General features: G+C 36.3%; 1 protein-coding gene across 3 annotated transcripts in view; it reads right to left on the reverse strand.

Moving 5' to 3' along the window:
* MCTP1 (multiple C2 and transmembrane domain containing 1) overlaps positions 1-22,467 on the reverse strand; it is a 512,254-nt gene that overhangs the window by 338,774 nt on the left and 151,013 nt on the right. The window contains exon 1 of one of the 3 annotated variants that reach the window (XM_029942620.1): positions 6,778-6,978. The exons of the other annotated variants lie outside the window; for them this stretch is intronic. Within the exon in view, the coding sequence (XP_029798480.1) occupies positions 6,778-6,834 (57 nt within the window). The 5' untranslated portion in view covers positions 6,835-6,978. Of the gene's footprint in view, positions 1-6,777; positions 6,979-22,467 lie in introns of those variants that run through there. 3 annotated transcript variants of the gene reach the window in all.

Raw genomic sequence — 22,467 nt, forward strand, 5'->3', positions numbered from 1 at the left:
AGGCCAAATGTGTAATTTTCCCACTAGCGTGGCTCCCATTGTCTAAAACTTGGATATAGTTTACATTTGATCATGTGTTTTTACAGGAAAGTTTTCTGTGTTTTCCCCCCTTGGAAAACTTGAAACAGTAACCACCTTCTTTCAAAATTAGCAGTATTTCTTATCCTTAGTCACTATCCTCATTTTGAAAATTATCCCTCAATAATTGACTGGTGATAGCAAATAAATTTTGGTTCCCAGACTTCTTTTTTTTAATGTTTACCTATTTTTGAGAGAGAAAAAGAGAGAGAGGCAGACTGCGAGTGGGGAGGGGCAGAGAGAAAGAGGCAGACACAGAATATGAAGAAGGCTCCAGGCTCTGAACTGTCAGCACCAAGCCCAACAGGGCCCTCAAACCCATGAAATGAAAGATCATGACCTGAACCACAGTACTGTTCTTGTCCAACTGAGCCACCTAGGCACCCTTAGTTCCCAGATTTCTTAGTTTGAGCTCTCTAATAAAATTTTGTGGAAAAAAACAAAGTTTCTATTCTAATATTAAAAGAAACATGTATTTTTATAAATAAGCATTTAAAAATGATTTTTAAAAATTCCTCTGTTTTCTCCAATCCTCTGCATCAATTGTTTATTCTGAAACAATTTGGATTATTTTTCTCAACAAATCCTAAAATAGTTAGACTTTGACAATTTCAATTAATTTAGGTATTAAATTTATTTTGATCTTTAATTTTATCTAATCTCTCTCTGTATACGTATAATATATATGTTATACATGTATATATCTACATACATTTAGCTTTTGAATCAAGAGAGTAAGGCAATTATGCTTCCAGTGTGTAATTAAGGAAACTCTAATATGAAACAGTGGGAAAGGCTTGTAGCAAGAAATGATGTACGGCTATGTTAGTTCAATGTTGAAAACCATCATATGATAAAGTATCAGATTGACCGAGGTAAATTCTTTCACACTTTATATTTCCCTCTCTTTTGCCTACATTCTCAGTGACAGTGTGATCCAAATCCAGTTTCAGGTACATGAGTCATGGCTCAGAGAAGATCTGGAGTTGTTCCAGTTTATCCCTACCATCCATCTATCCATCTATCCATCTATCCATCTGTCCAGCCAGCCAGCCAGCCATCTGTCCACCTTGCCAAGTAGCCTTACTGAGAGTCTACTACATATTAGTCACCAAGGTAGGCTAAGGGCACACAAAACTGCGAAGAAAATCCTTCTTTGCAAACCTTAAGGAACAAATAGGTTTGAAAATAACCCAAAAATTTTAAGCAAAATTTGTGGAGTCTCTGGAGAAAGCAGATCAAAATGTAGCCTAGTTGCATAATGGACTTAAACTCTTTCTACCATTTATTCAATGTGCTCCTTCCCCCAAATAATGCCTTTCATCAGGAAATGTTCACAGAGTGTCCAGGCAAAAGGAGACATGACATTAATCTTTCCTCAAAACAAAAAAATTTCCACAAGCTTTTCTGGGACTGCATAAGTTGATTATGTATACATGGAAAGGGGTCTCCCCCTCCTCTCTCAAAAAGAAATTGGAAATATTTTCATCTGGCCAAAGATTATGTTCACCTAGGAGAACTCTCTTTTATGTTTGCTGATTCCAGATACATTTTGTATTATTACTAGCCCTATCTTACATGAATTCCTTAGTAATTTTGGAATATTTCTGCTTCATAAAAGCCTGGGTTTCACTAAGAATGAGAATGTTAGAGTCATCAAAATGATTGAATACATTAACATTAAAAATATTTCTTTTCCTTTCTGTGGCACTTTAAAATAGTAACTTCCTATTACTGGGACCAAGAGATTCTAACAGGAGGCAGTATAAAATGTAATCAAGTACCCTGGCTCTGAAGCCTGACTGCCTTGGTTCAATTCTAGTCATTCTATAACTATGTGATGTCACAGGTAAGTCACTAAATCTCTAAATACTTTAGTTTCTCCATTTATAAAATGGGAACATTAATAGTGTCCAAATTTTATAAGGTGGTGTTAGACATTCATTTAGATGGTTCATAAGAAGCTATTATATGGGCTGACTTATATGTTAGCCATTACTGTTCTTTTCAACTTGGACGAAAACATTTGTGGAGTAGGAGATTTGGAACTTGGTTTGTTACACTTGGGGATGTTGTAGATTGCCATGAATAAATATTACTAATTCCATTCTACTAGGGAAATGACTCGAGAAAGGAAGACCAAATGACTGATTTGATTATCTTTACTAAATTAATAGGGAATTAAAACCCAACAAACCACCTCCAAAATTTTCTTCCTTGGGTTTCTCTCAAGGGGATATTTTTACATACCTGGGCGCTTATACCAATGACACATGGATAGACTCTTCAAATGAGTCCAAAGCGCTTCACTCAACCTTGATGTTCACAGGATCATTAATCAATCAATGTTTACCAAGTACCTATAGGACATGTGGGATGATTGTCTGGCTTTAATGTGTTTTCTAAACTTTGCAGATAGAGTAACAAAATCAAAAGAAGACTTGTTACCTCCAAAACCCCAGGAGGGGTTGATATTACAGAGAAATACTGATTCCTCCCCCTACACTCCTAATGCCCAAGGCTCTGTCCCTTAAACCATACACTATCACGTTGTATTTCTATTTAGCAAAGTGTTTAAAGACATTGATGTCTTCATCTCACCTGTTTTCCTTTATCTCCTAAAGGTTAAATAGCAGATTCATAGAGTTCAAGGAACAAAATAGACAGTGAACTTTATTACAAAGCAGGGCTAAGATTTGTTCATAAGATAGCATAATGATAAATTCCACTTATTTACTGAAGCTATAAGTTGGAATATAGGATATGCAAATAGCATTTACCTTTCATCAGAGTTACATACTTTAGCAAATGAAATGGTGATTATGCTTTGATTTAGATTTGGAGTAAAAATAATCTTTATTAATACTACAACACCCCAAAATTTTTAATTAATTTATTTTCTAATTTTTTAATGTTTATTTATTTATTTTGAGAGAGACAAAAAAAGAGAGAGGGCTTAATTTTTATTTATATTTGAGAAAGAGAGAGAGACAAAGTTCAAGCTGAGGAGGGGCAGAGAGAGAGGCAGAACCCAAGTGAACTTGGCACTGTTAGTTCAGAGCCCAATGTGGGGCTCGATCCCATGAATCTTGAGATCATGACCTGAGCTGAAATCAAGAGTCAGACACTTAGCCGATTGAGCCACCCAGGCATCCTGTCTCTGTCTTCCAATCTTAATGTTAAGAAGTTTTAAAGAAACATTTTCTTTATGAATCTATTATGCCCATTAATATAGTAAAATACATGTCCTTGACTTCTGTAATATGGAAAGTCATATTTCTCCCATCTCATGTCCCTGATAAAGAAGAGACTTTCATACATCTAAAATAGACAGATGGGTTCTAACAGAAATGCCTGCAGTCTATTTCGTTGTTTAAATTTTCCTAATTTCTTTTTAATGATAAGCGTTTGGAGAATCTCTTTTTGCTAACCACTTTCAGCAAACATATCAAAGCAAGCTACCATACTACCTACAATTTTAAAAGCTACAAAATCTATCCCTATTCATAGTGCATGTCTCCTTTTATGATTCAATCTCCCCTAGTAAGGGCGTGGACACTTTGTAGCAAAAGCTAAGAGATTGCAAGAGTCAGATGTTGTAGTTTGATAATCATTCCAAAAATTTATGCTCCATTAAACTGGATCCAAAAGAGAATCCTCAGCCTGCACAACCTAAAGACAAGGCAATATGTCTTCTACAGAACATTCTCCAAGTAAACAGCTTCCTAGAACGTTGCTCCTCAATTTTGAAAAATACATATTTAAAAAAAATCCTAATCATGCAACTCAAGAAACAGTCAGTCCTTTGATCAATTTCTAGCTAACTGAGCAGACAGAAGGATCTAGGTTTTAGTCTTGACTCAGAGAGCTTGAGGAAAGTGAGGCATCTTTCTTAACTCCTGTGGATATTCCTTTCTTTGTGAAATTAGAATGTGTGAGAAGACATCAAATTTTTCCTCAAAAACATAATTTTGTAGGTCTTATTTTGTGAGAGTGATATTTGTAAGCTCTGTGGCGTTTTCGAGAACTCTCACAGCCAACAGTCTCATTTGATCTTCAAAACTGATTTTCAGAAATAGGTGGAGTTATCACTACTTGTTTTTACCAGCAAGTGTGCTTCTTTTCATATTCAGCAGGATTCACTAACGACAGTAGCATCTAATCCACCACCCAGAAAAATTTAGTTTTCAGAAGTCAGAATGACTACTCTATAAAAAAATTTCCTAGCCCTGTCAAAGCCTTACCTAAGAGAAAAACCTTTAAAACCAAACAAAACAACGCCATGTTGTGAGCTTCTGCTGCTGCAGTCCCCAGGTGAGAGAGATCCTGTTGCTTTTAGGTTGAAAATCTAATTTAGTTGCCACTTGATAAAATACCTTTTGAGTGAGGATGAGCTTCCTTGAGGTATTTGAAATTTTAAAACAGAACCCAGTCTTAGGTAAAATTGGGTTTTTGACTTTTAGTTTTGGAGCTCATCCTTGCAAAATATTTTTTATATAAATTGGAAATTAACCAGTAAAATAGTTTACATAGTTTACAAAGAGGAGAAAAAGACTTTTATTACTGAAAAGGAATATTCCAAATCCAGAGTGGAATTCAGAGAATCTTTTATACCTCATCAGTTTCTTTACTATAGGAAGACAAAGAAAAACAAGTTCTCAAAAGCATGTCTAACACCTTACAATTAATAGAATACAACACAGATATGAAATTATTCTATCTTTGCAAACAATCCTATGAAGCAAAAAAAAAGGTTTTCTGAACCAAGCTCCAAATTATTCTTCATCTCAGAGGTCAAGGAATTTCCTGAGTAATTAAGATCCACAGGTTATCTAAAGACTCCTTTGAGCTATTATAGCTAAACTCTTTCCTCATCAAAACCATTTTGAGAGGACAGCAAGAGAAATATTACACTATGTGTGTTCGCTCTCTTTCCCTCTCTCTTCCTGCAGTTTACTCACACCCGTTCTGGAAAAGTAAAGACTATAGCCAAAGAATGGGAAACACAGTATGGAAGGAGGGGAAGAAAGATGCTTTGATAATCTAATCAGGTAATTACTAGTTGGCTGCACAATGTCATAAATAATTAAGTCCATATTTGAAAAATAACATAGTGTAAAAACTTGATTTCACAACATTTTATCAGTCTGAGTTTTAATCCATAACAACAGTTTGTATGGCCATTATAGTCCATATTTAAGAATCTGAAACTATGCAAAGTGAAATAATACATGCTTGATATAGATATATTCTATTCTTTCTATTGACATTCAGTAGTTCATATGCAGTATAAGGAAAAATACTCAAGCAGAATTCTTAACTAACCAGAATAGTTAAGATAAAAAAAAAAAGGTAGAATTTGCTACAGATTCAATATCAGGGTATTCTACTTATACTATTTTGTATTCTAATCTTTTGGGATATGTGCTTTTTCACTATGCATGGCCCCAAAGGCTCTCATTGTGCTAAGTCATTTTCCTTAAAGTTTTTTTATTTTCTCAATTTGGAACACTGCCTTCAAATATGTTTGGAAGTTGAACTAATTTGAATTTCCCCTTCAAAGAAGAAGAGAAGTACATGCCTTCCATTAGTTCACTAACCCCCTGACCTTTGCAAAAAAACCATGAATTATTCAATATATATCTAATGAAAAGTAATTTCCATGTTGTAGTTAGAAGATAGCAGTTTTGTAATGGGTATAATTTTGAACAGAAATGAAACAATCTCTAAGCATGACAGAGGTCAATAATCAAGAAGAAAGTATTCTAATGCCAACCACCATTAAACATTTAAAAATCCCTCAACTTATTAATATCTTATAAATTCACAGCTATAGCCTTCAAAATCAAATTAACCTTCTCTATCTCAAAAGAATTTGAAGGTCTTAAATATGAGTCTCCAAAATTGTGTGAGACCAGACACCACCATTAGCCTCAGATTTAATGTTGTTTCTTTAATCAATAAAAAAACCCAAGACAACATTCCTGTCTTCCACCCTAGCCTCTCAGCAGCAAGCTTAAAGAATTTGAAAAACAAACCTCTCATTCACTTTTCTATCCACAGATTTTTTCTATCCATACAATTTATTTATGAGTGTCTTCAACAGCAACTGAGGAAGTAGGCTTGTGATAAACTCATACACATTTTAAAGCTACACATCAAAGTCTATGAATATGGGAGCCTTTTACTTAAATAGAAAGCCAAGTAAGAAAGGAAAAAACTTTCATTCCTTTTCAACCCTAAACTTCCTAAGACCACTTTTTATTTCAGTGGAGAAATATTGCTGGCAAGCTATGGTTCTTTAGAATAAAATCCAAGCATAATCATAGTTTTATGCACATTTCATTTTGAACTGAGATCAGAAAGTAGCAAAATGTAGGGGTGGGGGGTAAAGGAAAAGATCCTGGTACTATTTAACGCAAAAAAAAACCCCTAAAATGATACAAAACTACTACAATGTTACTGCTTCTCAGGTATGACACTTTTTTTTATAACAAGCTAGTATAAAGAAAATATCAATCTCTTAAGTACTTCACAAATGGATTGTACTGTAAATTTAAAATTACTTGTGTTAGCATCTCCAATGCTACTTTCAATACCTGTGAGAAGCATTTTCTGATGCCTAACCATGTCTGACAACTGTCAACGTTAATTCCAGCCTGTTCCGATGCAATGAGTAAACCACAACGTGGGACTTACCTTATTATAAACAAATGGCAAATTGCAGGCACTTTTCAGCTTGCAGGTGTCTAGCATAGTTGATTAGAAATAAACCAAACATCTTTCATTCCAGTGAGAGAACTGCATATTCACAGTTGGCTTTCTTCCCTGAATCCTTGTGGGAGAGGCTGTTCACCTCCAAGGGCTGGTAACAGCTTCTTCACAGACAGCACTTGCTGCTCTGACTGCAGCCACTTAGAATGAAAGTATGAGGAACCCGTGATGCTTAAATACTGTTGCCTCACATTCACAGGATATGACTCAACTCCCTCTCAAACCAGTAAGGGTAGTTTCCCCCTCACAAAACAGTTAGATTATATAATAGTCATCACATTTGGGGTCCCAAACTGTTTACAAACTAAAATGTAAACCTTTCCTCCCCACCCCCAAACACCCCCCTCCATAGGGCAAACAAACGTGCATTTTTTTAAGTAATTAATTTCTACCTTGTAGCACAAGCCACAAATGGAACTGAGAATAATATGGCACAAAGAAAACCATTCGGCTTGCTCTCTGCAGTGAATTAATGTGATGTTATTAAATGTGTGTGAACTTGCTAGCATTGCCCTGACAGAGACATAAAAGAGAGGCACACTAAAGTCACTAACATTCTCCTCAGTTCAAAAACAATGTGTAGAACAAAACTCTATTTTAACATGCAATAAGTGGCAGTTCTATGCAACACAACTGAATCTCCTTCACCAAGTAGAGAATGGAAATAGACTTTTGTGGTTTGCTCTCGCTGATTCCCACAGAAATCCTGTCCCACGCTGTCATTACCTTGTGCCACTTGCTCTGCCTACCTCTCCAACTCAGAGCCCTCCTTTATCTGTTTTGTGAACATTTCTAAAGGAACATGACTAATGACACAACTCCTTTAGTAAATGTGGCAATTTTCTGTGCTTTCTCCACCACCCACTACCTCTTAACTCTGCGCTGTATTCAGCTTGATCACACATTGAATTATTATATTTATACACCTCAGTCAATGAATATTATAGACTTATATCCTTGGAGAAAAATCTACTACATAAATTCAGTTGCCATTGGCATGATCAAGGACGAAACGATGAAAAAGCACATATCATTTATAGCAAATTGAAACTGCCTAGACCAGGACTGTTCTGTAGACATATGAAGTAAGCCACATACATAATTTTACAGTCTTAGTGGTCACATTAAAAAAGTAAAGAGAAATATGTAAAACAAATTTTAACAATGATTACCCTAATATATCTAAAATATTACAATTTCAACATGTACTCAATATACAAATCATTGATTACATATTTTACAACTTTTGTACTAACCTTGGAGAGCCAATGTGCATTTTACATTTACAACCCATTTTAATTCAAATGGCTACAACTGAGGGCTCAATAGGGACAAATGGCTAGAGGCTTCAGATTTGATAGCACAGGTCTGGAGTTCAGGGTTCATTCTTCATGGCCAGCTTCCAGAGGGGAATGTTCTCTCTTCAGAGGGGTCTTCCCTTACCACCTTATCTTACATGACCTTCCCCAATTACTTTCCATATCAGGATCCTTTTTATTTCCTTCATACTGCATCACAGCCTGGAACCTTCTCCTTTAGTCATTCATTTACTTATAGTCTGTGGCCCCTAACAATAATGTAAGAAGCTTGAGGGCCAGAGATCTTGTAGTTAAGATTTTATCCTCAGCCTCTGGTATGGTGATGAGCACATAATGGAATCTGATAAACATTGTTTAATAAATAAATAATAATAAATAAGTAATATATAGAAATTTAGGCTATAGTTTGGCAAAAAATAGAATATTTTAAAAAGTGCTCTATGACAAGGTATTTATCATAGAAAAGATATGACCTAGCATATCACCACAGAACTTCTAGCAAATATATTGGGCCTCACGTTCCTGAATTGCAAAAGTTACTTTTCTTTCATGTTAATGATCCCCAATCTATAATTTACTTTATTTTCATATATAATAGTAAATATAAACTTGTTTCATTATTCTAGCAAAAATTTGGAAATATACTTATAGGAATACTTTGGTCCTAATGACATAAATCTGGATACCATTAAAATATTCACCTCCTACTCATAAAACCATAAAGTATTATCTATAAGATATTTGTAGGAGAAATCAGTATATCTGCCTGACTGGCATATGTGCCTCCTCCCGGTATCATCATTCTGATCTTTAATTGGCAATCATTCATCCATCCCTTCCTCTGAATCTGTATGGTTTGGGTCATGTTGACCTGGCCCCAGAAGTGGGCATGTGACCCAGGCCTGACCAATCGGCTTATACAATCAAAAGAGCTACAGTGATAGGGTGAGGAATGGGCGTGTAACCCCAGCTGGTTCACTGAGATCCAATATTCTATTTTTGCTGACAATGTGAAAGAGGGTAAGTTTATAGAACGTAAGCCAGGAATTGCTGAGCGACATATGTGCTACCACATGAGGTGAGGTTGTCTAAAGCTGAGACCAATCAAAAAAAAAAAAAAAGAAGTCAAAAGTGTGAAAGGCAGATTCCTGATGCTACTGTAGTTCCTAGATCTGGCCATGCCTTAAGTCACATCTGCCCTCTGCTGCAATGATGGATATACTAGAATATTCACTGCAGAATTGTTTATAATAGTGAAAAAATGCAAACTTTGCATTGGGTCATGAACAGCAGAAGGGTTAAATAAACACTGGGTTCACTAGGTTATCTAGATGTGCTACCATGCAAAACTCCCTAAAAGATATTACATGGAAAGGACATATTGCAAAAATAAACATTACCCCTGCTATGGATATGTGAATTTTTACATGCAAATTCATAGAAAAGAACCTGGATGGACTGCATACCAACTATGGATAAAACATTCTATCTGGGAAGAAAGTCTGAAATAGGGAATGATGAGGGACAAAGAGATCTGATCAGTTTGCTCAGAGTATTACCTACATCATAAAGCTTACAAAAATAAATTCATGTATTCTTTAGGTAATTTGAAAAGAACATTTTTTTTTGAGAGAGAGCGAGTGAGCATGAGCAGGGGAGGCGCAGAGGGAGAGAGAGAGAGAGCACAGGGCCCAGGGTTGGGTTCGATCATGACTTCAGTAGGAATCCAGACCCGGATGTTTAATCGAGTGAGCCACCCAGGTGCCCCCAGAGCATGTTATTTTTTAAAACAAGATCATAATTTGATATTTTATGTCTATTTGCTATATTATTTGCAGTCTAAGTGGACTACTCTTATTATTATTTTTAAAACAATGTTGCAAAAATAAAGTGCTCTTCTCTGCTCCACTCTCTATTCTTTACCCGCCCAAACTTATGTGTTCTCTGATTTTTCAGTCTGGCTAACAGATATGCTAAGATAGAGACGAAAACAGGACAGAGAGACATAGGAACAGACAGTAAATTACATTTGAATCTCCAATGGACCCTCTAACATTGGCCAAAGCTTTTGATTTTCTTTTTCTCTTAATCTTTTCCAAAAGCCTCTGTTAATTGACCTTATAAAAATACAACTTGGATTTATTCAACAGTCAACATATTGACAACCAAATGTTCATAATTATAAATATCCTGTATTAATTTAGTTAGTCTTGAATCTGAGTAAATAAACTTGCTTATTATCAACTCAATGAAAAAACTCTGGTCTCTGAATTGGGCATAATTGCTTTTCTAATTAATATAAAACCTATACCTTTTGTTTTGTTTTTTCAGTTAACTCTAATTCTAAAAAATCTTCACATGATCTTAGTTATGTTCATACCACCCTATGATTTTGCATCTCTCTAAACTTCTACTGTACTCTCTCCTTAAAAATCATACAGCTAAAGATGCTTTGAGTCTGAGGCAGGAGTTGGGACTCTGGTGACATTTAGGACACCTAACCAGAATTGGAACAGACAGGGTGCTGACAGACTGATGAGTTTGCCAAGCAGTGAGTACTGCTCTATTTTATTCTCCCAATCATTCTAATAACTTAAACCTCTTACAGAGCCTATTGACTTTCTCCTTCCATTTTCCTTGCTTTCACTTAAACTCTTAACATGCCAAATATATTTCAGATTTCCTGGAAGAAATACAACATTACAGATAAAATCGACACCACTATATTTCCCTGCCTATCCCATCTCCTCCCTTTCCCTTCAAGTTAGACACTCTCCAGGGTTATCTTTATCATTCCCATACATCTTTTTATGTTTTTATTAAGTCTAGGTTTATCCATAAATGAGATACTGATTCGCATGTTTTAAGCTTTACAAAAATGATATTATAGATAAATCCTTTAATTTTTTGTGTATGTGCTTAATATTCTCTCCTCGGGATTTACATGTAGTTCTACATAGTTTATGCTTTTTAAAAATTTGTTTAACATTTATTTATATTTGAGAGAGAAATAGAGACAGAGTACAAGCTGAGGAGGGGCAGAGAGAGAGAGGGAGACACAGAATCTGAAGCAGGCTCCCTACAGGCTCTGAGCTATCAGAACAGAGCCCAACAATGGGCTCAAACTCATGACCTGTGAGATCATGACTTGAGCCAAAGTTGAATGCTTAATCAACTGAGCCACCCAGGTGCATCCATAGTTTCTTTTTAACTGCTGTATGCCATTCCAGTTGATGCATCCATTCTCCTGGTGGTGGACATTTAGGTTGTTTCTAATTTATTGCTATTATTAAGCTACTATAATTCTTGTATATGTGTAAGAATTTCTTTAAAGATGAATACCCAGGAATGAAATTATTAGGATCACAGGATATGCATGCCTTGTCTTGACTAAATATTGCCAAGCCACATCTCAACATAATTAGATTCATTTATAATTCAACTGGCAGTATAGGAGAGTTTTTGTTACATTAGATTCTTGCAAACAATCTCCAGAGTATTGATATTCCAGACTGACATTTTTGCCATGTGATAGATATAGACTCTTGATGTTTAATTTGGGTGTTCCTAATTATTGCTGAGCTGAGCATCTTATTATTATTGGCCTTTTTCCGATTGGGTTGTTTGCTTTCCCTCAATATGTACCATAATTCTACTCCTTTGTCAATTACATGAGTTATAGATATCACCCTTCAGTGTGTGGTTTATTACTATTTATAATGTCTTTTTCTATTCATTATTATTTTTTAATGTTTATTTTGAGAGAGAGAGTACTAGCAGGGGAGACAGGCAGAGAGAGAGAGAGAGTGAGAGAGGGAGAGACAATCTTAAGCAGACTCCCATGTTCAACGTGGAGCTCTTTGGGCTCATCATGGATCCCAAAGTGGGGCTTGATCCCATGACCCTGGGATCATGACCTGAGCTGAAATCAAGAGTCGGATGCTCAACTGACTGAGCTACCCAGGTGCCCCTATTTAATAGTAGTTTTAAAAAGAAGTGAATATTATTGTAAGAGGTACATACAAGGTGATATGGAAGCAGAGAGAAGAGAATGTGTTATCATCTTCTACTCCAAAGATGATCCAAGATATAAAGTGGTCAAGGGATGCCTGGGTGGCTAAGTTGGTTAAGTGTCCTACTGAAATAAGTAGGTCATGATCTCCATGTTAGTGAGTTCGAGCCTGGGTTGGGGTCTGTGCTGACAGCGCAGAAGCTGAAGCCTGCTTTGTAATCTGTGTGTGTGTCTCTCTCTGCCCATACCCCACTTATACTCTAGCTCTCAAAAATAAATTAAAAAATAAAAAAGATATCTAGTGGTCAAATTTGAGGTAGTAAGACCTGAAAGATATGGCAAGACCTAGAATTGATAGTTCCCAAACAGATCACTCATAAATTAATCCTAATTTATTTAGACTCTTAATATGAATTAACGGCTGGGTTACATATATGAAAAAATTGCTTCCTTGGGAAACAACTTCATCTTTACAATCAGTGATCCAATCACATAATGACATTTGCTTCATTCGTTAGTTAAAATAAATGCTAATAGTTCTTAAGAATCATAAGAAATGGCACATCTGCTTGTATCAGATTATTAATAATTTATAACACTAAAGTTAAAAATATGGTCTTGTTCCTGAAAGAAATCCTTCAGTGAACACATTGGGTTGAGGCATCCAAATGTGTCTTTTGTAAGTACAATGTTCACCTTGCGCTTCTCACGGTGTAAGTAATATCTATCGCCTTACAAAAAAGTGCAGAATATGAGAGTGCTTAATATTCTTCACCCAGGAGGAAGAAGAGACTGCTGAGCTAGAAACAGGGAAGGGCGGCCAGCAGCACATCGTATCTCCCGAGGATGGATGAAGGGTCTCCCACCTCCCTGAAGCTAGGAGCTTTATACTCCCTCCAATCTTCACCTCACTGTAACTCTCCAGGGCTTACAACCTAAAATGTGTTTTTCAATACTTGGGAGTGACAGTGAAAGGAATCTAGAAATAAAATAAGACTGCTGCCAGAGAGCTAAATGTAAGTAAAAATGTAGTAAGTCAGAGGATAGCTAAATGAAGGCCGCTTCACTAGTCAAAAATGATGCAAATTCTTGCCTGGAGGCATCCGTGGTACTGAGTAAAGGTTTTCAAGCCTCATCTTAGGGACACAGTCTCTGCTCAGCTTCTGAGGACTGACCTGTTGTGGGAAAATCTCAGGAAAGCCAGACCTTCTTCAGGAGAGGCTAGGCCTTATGTGGATACCCCTGGTTTTAAATCTTACCCTCTATACTGTATAACAGACAAACAAAAGCTTTGGAAGGCCAGCTGTGCCCACTGGACAGGCAGCCTTGGACCCTCAGGCATGGCAATAATCTGACTGAGCACACAACCTCTACTAACAGAAAAACAGTCCAGACAAGAAAAAGGATACAAAGCAGTCCCCGAAGCAAGCATACATAGACAATGGCTGTTCAAACACTGGGAGATGGTGCTCGGACTGGTGGCGTGTCCCTTGCTGCTGTGGATCTCTCTCTAATTCCATTAAACCTGAATCCAAGAATACACTACCCTTCTGGTTCCTTGCTCACCAGGCTGCTTTCTGGTTAGAATTTGGTATCCTGTCTGCATGCCCTCATCAGAAACTAGAGGGACTTGAGAGGCAGCTCAAGAGCTATGTCCTCATTACAGATGAATGAACTGACAGCCCAGAGATGTGGCCTCTGCAGGCACAAACAGGCTGGGCGGGAGCAAGTGCCACCAGGCCCCGGACTTTCACTTCTCCTTGTTAATGGAAACACTGGCATTTGGATCCTGTACATTAGTTGTATGAACTTCATTAATATGAGCCCAGCCCTGGGGGACAGATGGGCTCTGAAGTGCTGACAAGTATGGTTTCTAGACCCACAAAGCTTTGGACCAGACCACAGCTTTGGTAGTGGCCAACTCCCTGACACACATCCACTTGCAAAGCCTCTTAGGACCTTAAGCAATTTATCTTGCAGCTGCACTTCCCATGTCCTCTGCCCCTGTGGCGTCCCTTTTAAAGGATCCCTACCCGATTCTCAGAAGATCCGGAGGTGACCTAGAAGCATGAAGAGAAGGATTAAAGATAAAACCCAGTGAGCACCAAGGGACAGAAAGTTCATGGAAATCAATGTATATACTTGCAACCACTGGTGCTACGAAGCAGACATGGTGCTGCGAGCTTGCCACACAGCATCTCATGAAATCCTGAGAAACTGTGAAGCAGGCCATTATGCTATTTTACAAAGGAGGAAACTGAGGTTTAATGAGATTAAGTAACAACCATACTTATACACTTAATGGGTAGTGGAGATGGGGTTAGAACCTGTACCCTTAAGCACTACACTGTGTTATTTGTGTACTTTACTACACATTTAAAAAAACCACCGAACATGCATTTTGCACTTACTGTATGCTAGGCACTGCTCTAACTACTTTACTTCTTCCTCACAGCACACTATAGACTGGGCCCTAAAGCATCCCTATTCTGATAAGAAAACTGAGGCAGAGAGAAATTAGGATTATAAACCTGGCAGGGGGCATAGCCAGGATTCACACCCAGGCACTCTGGCTCCAGAGACCATGCTCGGTATCTGTGCTCCTCTCACCAGATCCCTCATGAAAAACTGACGAAGGTTCCAATTTTGAATATTCATTTTAGTGCTATTGTAAGTAGTTTTTCAGGAGGATGGATAGAAACACAGGGCAAAGACATCTTTTAGGTCATCTCATGTCTCTTTATTATATACTGAATAGAAAAATGGCAATTCCTCTGTATTTGAGAACTATGGAGCAAGTAAACCACAGAATACGCCAGGGTACGATTGTTCTTAGGATATATATCCAAAGGGGGTAGTACATTTAATATCCAAACGGGGCAGCTTTTCTTTGCTCGTACTACTGTAGAAGGAATAAAATGATACTATTTTTTTATTTCTGCATTTTTAAATCCTGCAAGGAAAAGATTGGAATACTTTTGAGTAATCAAAAATGAAGCAACTATTCCAGAGTTTAACTTAAGGGACATTTTCTCTTAGAAACCAAGAAAGTTTAATATCAGAATAAAAGTTCTTTGAGCATAAAGACGTAGCTGTGGGTATCTCCTACTTTACTTTTTTTTTAACCTGAGGTTTCTAATGTTTTTTGTTTATTTTATTTTGTCTTTGTTTTTTTTTGAGTCAGCAAGTTTCTTAGAGTATAAGATTAGAAAGGAATAATATTAGGAAAGCTCTCTTTACAGAGAGGGGACATTCAAAAGTGAATGCCCCCATAATATGCATTTTTGTTAAAAAAAACTGCATATTCTGTAAAACTAAAAAAAACTCAAAATACTACAGAAGAGGATTCAGCACAGTTTAAAAGCCCCCCTCCCTGATTTTCCATTCCGAAAGGTGACCACTCCTAATTTTGTTATTTCTTCATTGTCCAAGAACGTATAATCATATAAAGGCACATGCTTTCTACAACCACAAGAAAGAATATCCTTTCCGCATTATGCTCCAACACTCTTCTCTCTGAACATACCTTCCTTTTTCATGTCAGGATACACACACATTTACACATGTTTATTTGTCTGCTTATTTTGCCATTATTTGTCTATTTATTCTTTTTACCATTTTATTTATTATTTACCATCATTTTACCGTTTTAACAATTTCACTTATTTTTAATTACAGTATATTCAAAATATAACATATTGATTTCCGGTGTGCAACACAGTGATTTGCTAATTCTATATACTTACTCAATGCTCCTCATGATGAGTGTAACAATCATACAGTGTTATTACCATCATACAATGTTATTATCTTATTGTTGATTATGTCCCCTTCTCTGTACTCTTTATCCTCAAAACGTATTTATTTTATAACTGGAGCTCTGTACCTCTTAATCGCCTATGCCTATTTTGCCCATCCCACACTCCCTCCTCTTTGGTAACCACCAGTTTATTCTCTGTATTTATGAGTCTGTTTCCACATTTTCATTATTCTTGTGTGTTGGCTTATTTGTTTGTATTTGAGATTCCACAGATAAGTGAAATCATATAGTAGATGTCTTTCTTTGTCTGCCTTACTTAACTTAGCCTAATACCATCTAAGTCCATCCATATTGTCACAAATGGTGAGACTTCATCTCTTTTATGGCTGAGTAATGTTTCATTCTATGTATGTATGCTACATCTTATTCATTTATCTATCAGTGGACACTTAGGTTGTTTATATATCTTGGGTATATAAATAATGCTGTAATCAACATAGAGTGTATAAAACTTTTTGAATTAGTGTTTCTTTTTTCTTCAGGTAAATAGTGAAGAGTAGAATCATTGTAGCATATAATATTTCCATTTTTATCTTTCTGAGGAATTTGCCTATTTTTTATAGTAGTTGCATCAATTTACATTCCCACCAACAGTGCATGAGGGCTTCCTTTTCTCCACGCCCTCGCTAACACTTATTATTTCTAGATACCTCCTACTTTAAACCAAACTTTCCATTCAACTTAAAAAGGAACTTTCAGATCCATAAATTATAGACTTTTATTAAGAATAATACTTCAGAATTGATTTGGTAAAAATAACACCTTCTGACTCATACAGTAGATGTGAAGGGACTTTCTATTTAAATAATGAGAAAAGACCTTCATTGCTTCCTATACCAACTAAACAATCCAATTTAGACCTTCACAGCCAGGGTCTAAATAAGCTAACTCTAGCTTGAATTTATAAAGTGTCTTTAAGTTCTGGATCTGTTTTGTTCCCCTACAAATCTCTGCTGTTTGATTTAGTTCATAAACTCTTTCCAGGGACCATCGTCTTAGAAGAGAGAGCATGCTACTCAACCAACGCATAAACTGGCTCTGCACAAAAAGGAAAAATAATATTTTCCTTCTTTCAACCATCTATTCTCCCAAACAATCCAACTTTCTTTACTTAATACAATTTATACAATCTGGTAATGAGAACATTCCATACTGCCCTAGCAATACCTCTTCCTACGGTTATACCTTACCGAATTCTCAACACAACCCACACTTAAACTGGGTTGGTTTAAAATAATATTTATCACTGCTACTATACTCCATACATTCTGCTCCTTTGCACATTCCCTACCACAAACCTACTCCCTTTAGTGCCTCTTTCCTTATTTCCTCTTAAGACTAGGTGAAAAATGAAACAAATCAAACAACTTATTTCTTATTCTCAGCCTCTCCAAACAGTAAACGATTCTCAACCTGAGAAATGACTTCAGGCCAAAGAATAATCCAGAGTTGTATTATAAGATTCTTCCTTAAGAGTTCAGAAGAATCTAAGGCAGTAACTCCTAGAACTTTTTTTTTCTGTCTTTGACGGAATGTATTAAATAAGCAAACACCACCGACAAGCAAAACAAGTACTACAATGTAAAAATATTAAAAAAACGAAAACCCTCTCACATGCATAAATGAAAGATTGCACACAATGAACTCACATATTTTCAAGCTTCTATAGTAAATATTCTGCTACTATGTATTAAATACTGCATGCTTTGCCCAAGCTAAGATGAAACCACATCATAAATCAATAAGCATTTTGCATTTTCTTTCATTATCTACTCAAAGTCATGCCTACTGCACCTCTAAACATTTCATTAAATCCAATTATGCAGCAAACACTCCCAAAATAAACTTAGATTGTATTCCTAGAACTTTTTAGATACACAAAGGCTGTCTGAGAATCTTAAGAGTATGCTTTACAGTTTCTCTCCATTAAACAACTGGGTTTCTATATTTCATAAGAGTGTTATCTCAAGGTATCTCACAGGGATCTTAAAGTAGAGAAGTAACTTTGTGTCTGTGGACTCATAGGAAACCCACAAATTTTTAAGAGAATTGTTCTGGAATAGGAACCACCAATTTGGACTAAAAAACTAGAGATAGTACAAAATGAAAAGTATACTTTGGACGGCCAACACTACGGACAGTAAGCAGGTAGAGAAGGCTATTTATTTGCAAATAAAGCTTTTTTTTCCTTTTTTTAAAAAATTATTTATTTTGACAGAGTGACAGAGAGACAGAGAGTGGGGGAGGGGCAGAAAGAGAGGGAGAGAGAAAATCCCAGACATGGACCATGAGATCATGACCTGAGCCCAAACCAAGAGTTGGATGCTTAGCTAACTAAGCTACCCAGATGCCCCAAGGCTTTTTTCTTTTTCCTTAATGGAATAGTTTCAAGGCTCACTCAGACGTTAGAACCAAGAGCCTACAGGGTGAATCCAAGAGCCAGAAAGGACAATTCCCAGCAGCAGAACTACACCCTGTTGAAGAAACTGGCAGTATAAACCTGGCTGGATTTTTTTGAACACTGTGGGCCAGTGATTGCAATGTGCTTTCCCCCTATTTTAAATGGGTGTCTACAACAGTTTATCTATATGTATCCTGTCATTGAAAGTTGGATTTTGTGGGGGTTGGCTATGTGGGGAGATGTTGGTTAAAAGATACCGAGGTTCAGTTATGCAGGATGTATAAGTCTGAGGATCTAATGTATCGGATGGTGACTATAGTAAATAGTATGTTGTTATGTTGTATACTTAAAATTTACTAATATATCCTAAATGTTCTCACTATATACAAGAATGTTATTACTCTATGAGGTGAGAAAAATGTTAATTAGGTTCATTGTGGTAATTATTTCACAATGTATACCTGTATCAAAGCACCATATTATACACCATGCATATATCTCTATATATAATTTATATCTGTCCATTACACCGCCATAAAACTGGGGAGATAAATCTTTCCCATTCCACATGGTATTCTTGCAATGCAAATGAAATTTCTCCCATCAAAAGATAATGGGAGGTTCCTTCTCTTTGCACAGAATTATGACTGCTGCAGATATTATGCTATATGACTTCTGAAGATAGGACATAAAATCTGACTCACAGTGTGTCTGGTTGTCTGGAGGGCTTGCTCTTAGAATCCTGCCACCATACTGGAAGCCCAAACAGCCCAGGGAGAGGATCCCATTGAGAAAAACCAGGCCTGTGGCCTGAGTTGAGTTCCTTACCAATGGGGAACACCAACTTTCCAGGTGTCTAAATAAACTATCTTGTACATGGATCTTCTAGGCCCCAACTGAGTGACATTGCAGGGAGCAAAAACAATCTGATCTTGCCAAGCCTTGCCCAAATTGCCCACTGATGAACAGTATAAATGACTGATGCTATCTTAAGCCACTAATTATGGGATAGTGTGTTATCCAGTAAAATATAACTGAGGTACCTTCTTACTGCTTTCCTTGCATGCCTTCTATTTCTTTCCATTCCCCATGAATTTTCTAGGAGATAAAGCTTATCAAGTTATGTCTGAGACCATTTTTTGCGGGGTGGGAGGGCATCAGGATCTCTGCCACTACACTCACTCTGAGGTCATGAATGATTTCTTAACTTTACAATAGCATTAAACATTTACTGAATAAATCAATTACCAAAATATTTTGTTCTTGTAACTTAAGTAGGATCTAAAATGGAGTCATGACTCATAATATATAAATTTTGTGAAACTGAATTACCAAATTAACAATACTGTTGATTCCCCTTTAATGAACCTAAGGGGGAAATTTAAAGAATTAATTCACTTTCAAATGTTGAAGTAATTTTTATTTATAAATTGAGAGACATTCTTGATGAAAACATCTTATGACTAAGAAAATATGGTATGAGAAATTGACACATATTTCTTTATAAGAAAATGATATACTGTTTTGCCTAAACCTTAATAATCTGACTTTGATAAATACATAGTTTTGCTTTGTCACATAAAATACAAAATTATAAGTGATTCTTAATATTCCAAGTATAATATTTATTATTACCATCTAGAATTCCCAAGTTTTCTATTAACATAATATACCATATATTTTCTTCTGAATATTCCTTTATTCCTTCTGTAGTGCACAACCATTCCCAAACTTACTCTTTAACAAATTCTTGGTATTTGTACTTTTTTCTTTTACTTTTCTTTTTCTCTTTGCTTCTTAGTGATTACTTCTTCCCAAGGCAGACTATTTTTTATTATTTATGTTAGATTTTTATTTTTCGTAAAACCCGCTTCTTCCAAGGAGTTTAATGTGGTTGGCATACAGAGGATTTTTTGTGTTTTGTTTGTTTGTTTTAGTGAATATCTTCCAAATGTTGAAATAGCAAAGAAGAACAGCAAAGCTCAGAGGAAAAGATCACAGTTCAGGGAACAGAGGTGCAAGATCAGAAGTGAATAGATGTGGCTGTTTTTGGCAGAGTAGTGAGATCTCAGGGAATTGTGAAAATAATTAGATCTAAAGCATGGTCAACTGTATAGCATGACCTTCGGGGAAGGAAGGTGAACCGATCTTTCATTTTTAAGTCGACCGCAGGATTCCCAGCTCCCGGCTGCCCTACTTCTGCCAGTCTCTTACAACTGTGTCAAGACAACGGATTAGAAATTAAGTATTAGTCCCTGCTCTTCGTACATTATGCTGGGTTTGGACAAAACTGAAGGTAGAGCCATAGGAAGTCAACGGCTTTCTCCATATTTAAATTCGTTGAAGAAATTCATTGATGTATGACTTGGTGAGGTGACTATGAATTTGAAATAAAAGGAGGCACATGGGACAGTGAGGAGACTTCTGTGGGTTTTTTGTAACAAGACCTCTAAGAGGAAGGCTGGCATGCCACATCTGTATAAGTGGGGCCCCAGACACTTTTGAATGAGAGATGAGAGAACTAAGCTGATTTAAAGACAGTGAAGGAGTGTGGTATTTATCACACACTCATTTTGTGGGCAAAGACTCATGCAAAAGTGTGACATCTTCTGCAAAACAAAATTAGAAAGGCAACTCAGTATTACATCTGTGTGACACAAGACTGTTCACAATATTTCCATTGTGGAGATTGTGACTTACACGAAATTTTCAATAGGGCGCAACAACAAAAATAAAAAAGCAAAGTATTTCAACAGCTTCTTTTTGTTATTATTTTTTTTAATTTCTAATTTATTTTTGAGAGACAGACAGACAGCATGAACAGGGGAGGGTCAGAGAGAGAGGGAGACAGAATCCAAAGCAGGCTCCAGGCTCTGAGCTAGCTGTCAGCACAGAGTCCAGCGCGGGGCCCGAACCCACAAACCATGAGATCATGACCTGAAGCCAGAAGCCAGACACTTAGCTGACTGAGCCACCCAGGCGCCCCTTCAACAGCTTCTTAAGAGAGTATTAATGACTACATGAGAATTGGTGGGCAACATACCAAAAAGCGTTTTCATTCTCTGACAGACAAAAATGAAATTCTTAATTGCATGTTCAGTTTAATACAGTTATGCACTTGCACAAAGAATCAACCTCTTACAACCAATATAGCTTCCATTGGTAATGATAGAGAAACTTCCACGAGGGGTGATCATAGGCTATTCAGCTTTTGCTTTCCTGAGAGCCTTAAGAGTAATGAAGGAAAAAGAAGACAAAGAATACACATGAAGCCAAGGGTGGGAGGGAAGGCAAAAAAAAAAAAAAAAAGGGGGGGGGGAAGTAAGGAGTTATCTTAAAATCTGCTCGAGAAAATGGGTCTGCTTAAAAGAGTTTCCATAAATGGAAGAAGCTCTAGTTTTTGCAGTATGCTAAAGCACAAAAGCTTTTAGTGCCTTACAGAGCTACAGAAGATTAATGGAAGCAGAACTTTAGGAACAAAACTAAATATGGTAAAAGTCCTGAAATCCCTTTTCTTAATAAAGTGTAAGATTTTAATTATAAAGTCTTTTCATGAATACTGAATGGGGCAGAGAAAGAATCCGTTGAATCTCCAAAATAACTCCCCAATCCATTAATGAACATTAACATCATTCTATAATATGTATTACATACCATATTGTTGTAAGCTCTAAAGGGATCCCCTTCTTTGTAATTTTGTGTAACTATTAAATTTTTTCATTTTCATGGTGTTCAAATGCATTATGTATTGTAATTTTTCAAACATACAGATATGGTAGGACTTAGGGTCTTCTACCATGATAACAAATCATTATTTTTAAAAAGCTTTTACTCTGATTATGTGGTAATCAATGTTTATTTTTACATATTAGGAAAATTCTAAAAAGTATACATTTAAAAAATGTCTATAATATCAACTCTTACAAATAACTAATGCTGCCATATTTACATCCTTAACAAGTACTTTTTGAGCATCTACTTTTCTCTTCTCTTAGAATAAAAAATTTCCATCCCTCTAAATGAGAAGAGATAGACAATAAACTTATAAACAAATACTATTAAA

Source organism: Suricata suricatta, chromosome 6 (genome assembly GCF_006229205.1).
Source record: "Suricata suricatta isolate VVHF042 chromosome 6, meerkat_22Aug2017_6uvM2_HiC, whole genome shotgun sequence".
Classification (NCBI taxonomy): Eukaryota; Metazoa; Chordata; class Mammalia; order Carnivora; family Herpestidae; genus Suricata; species Suricata suricatta.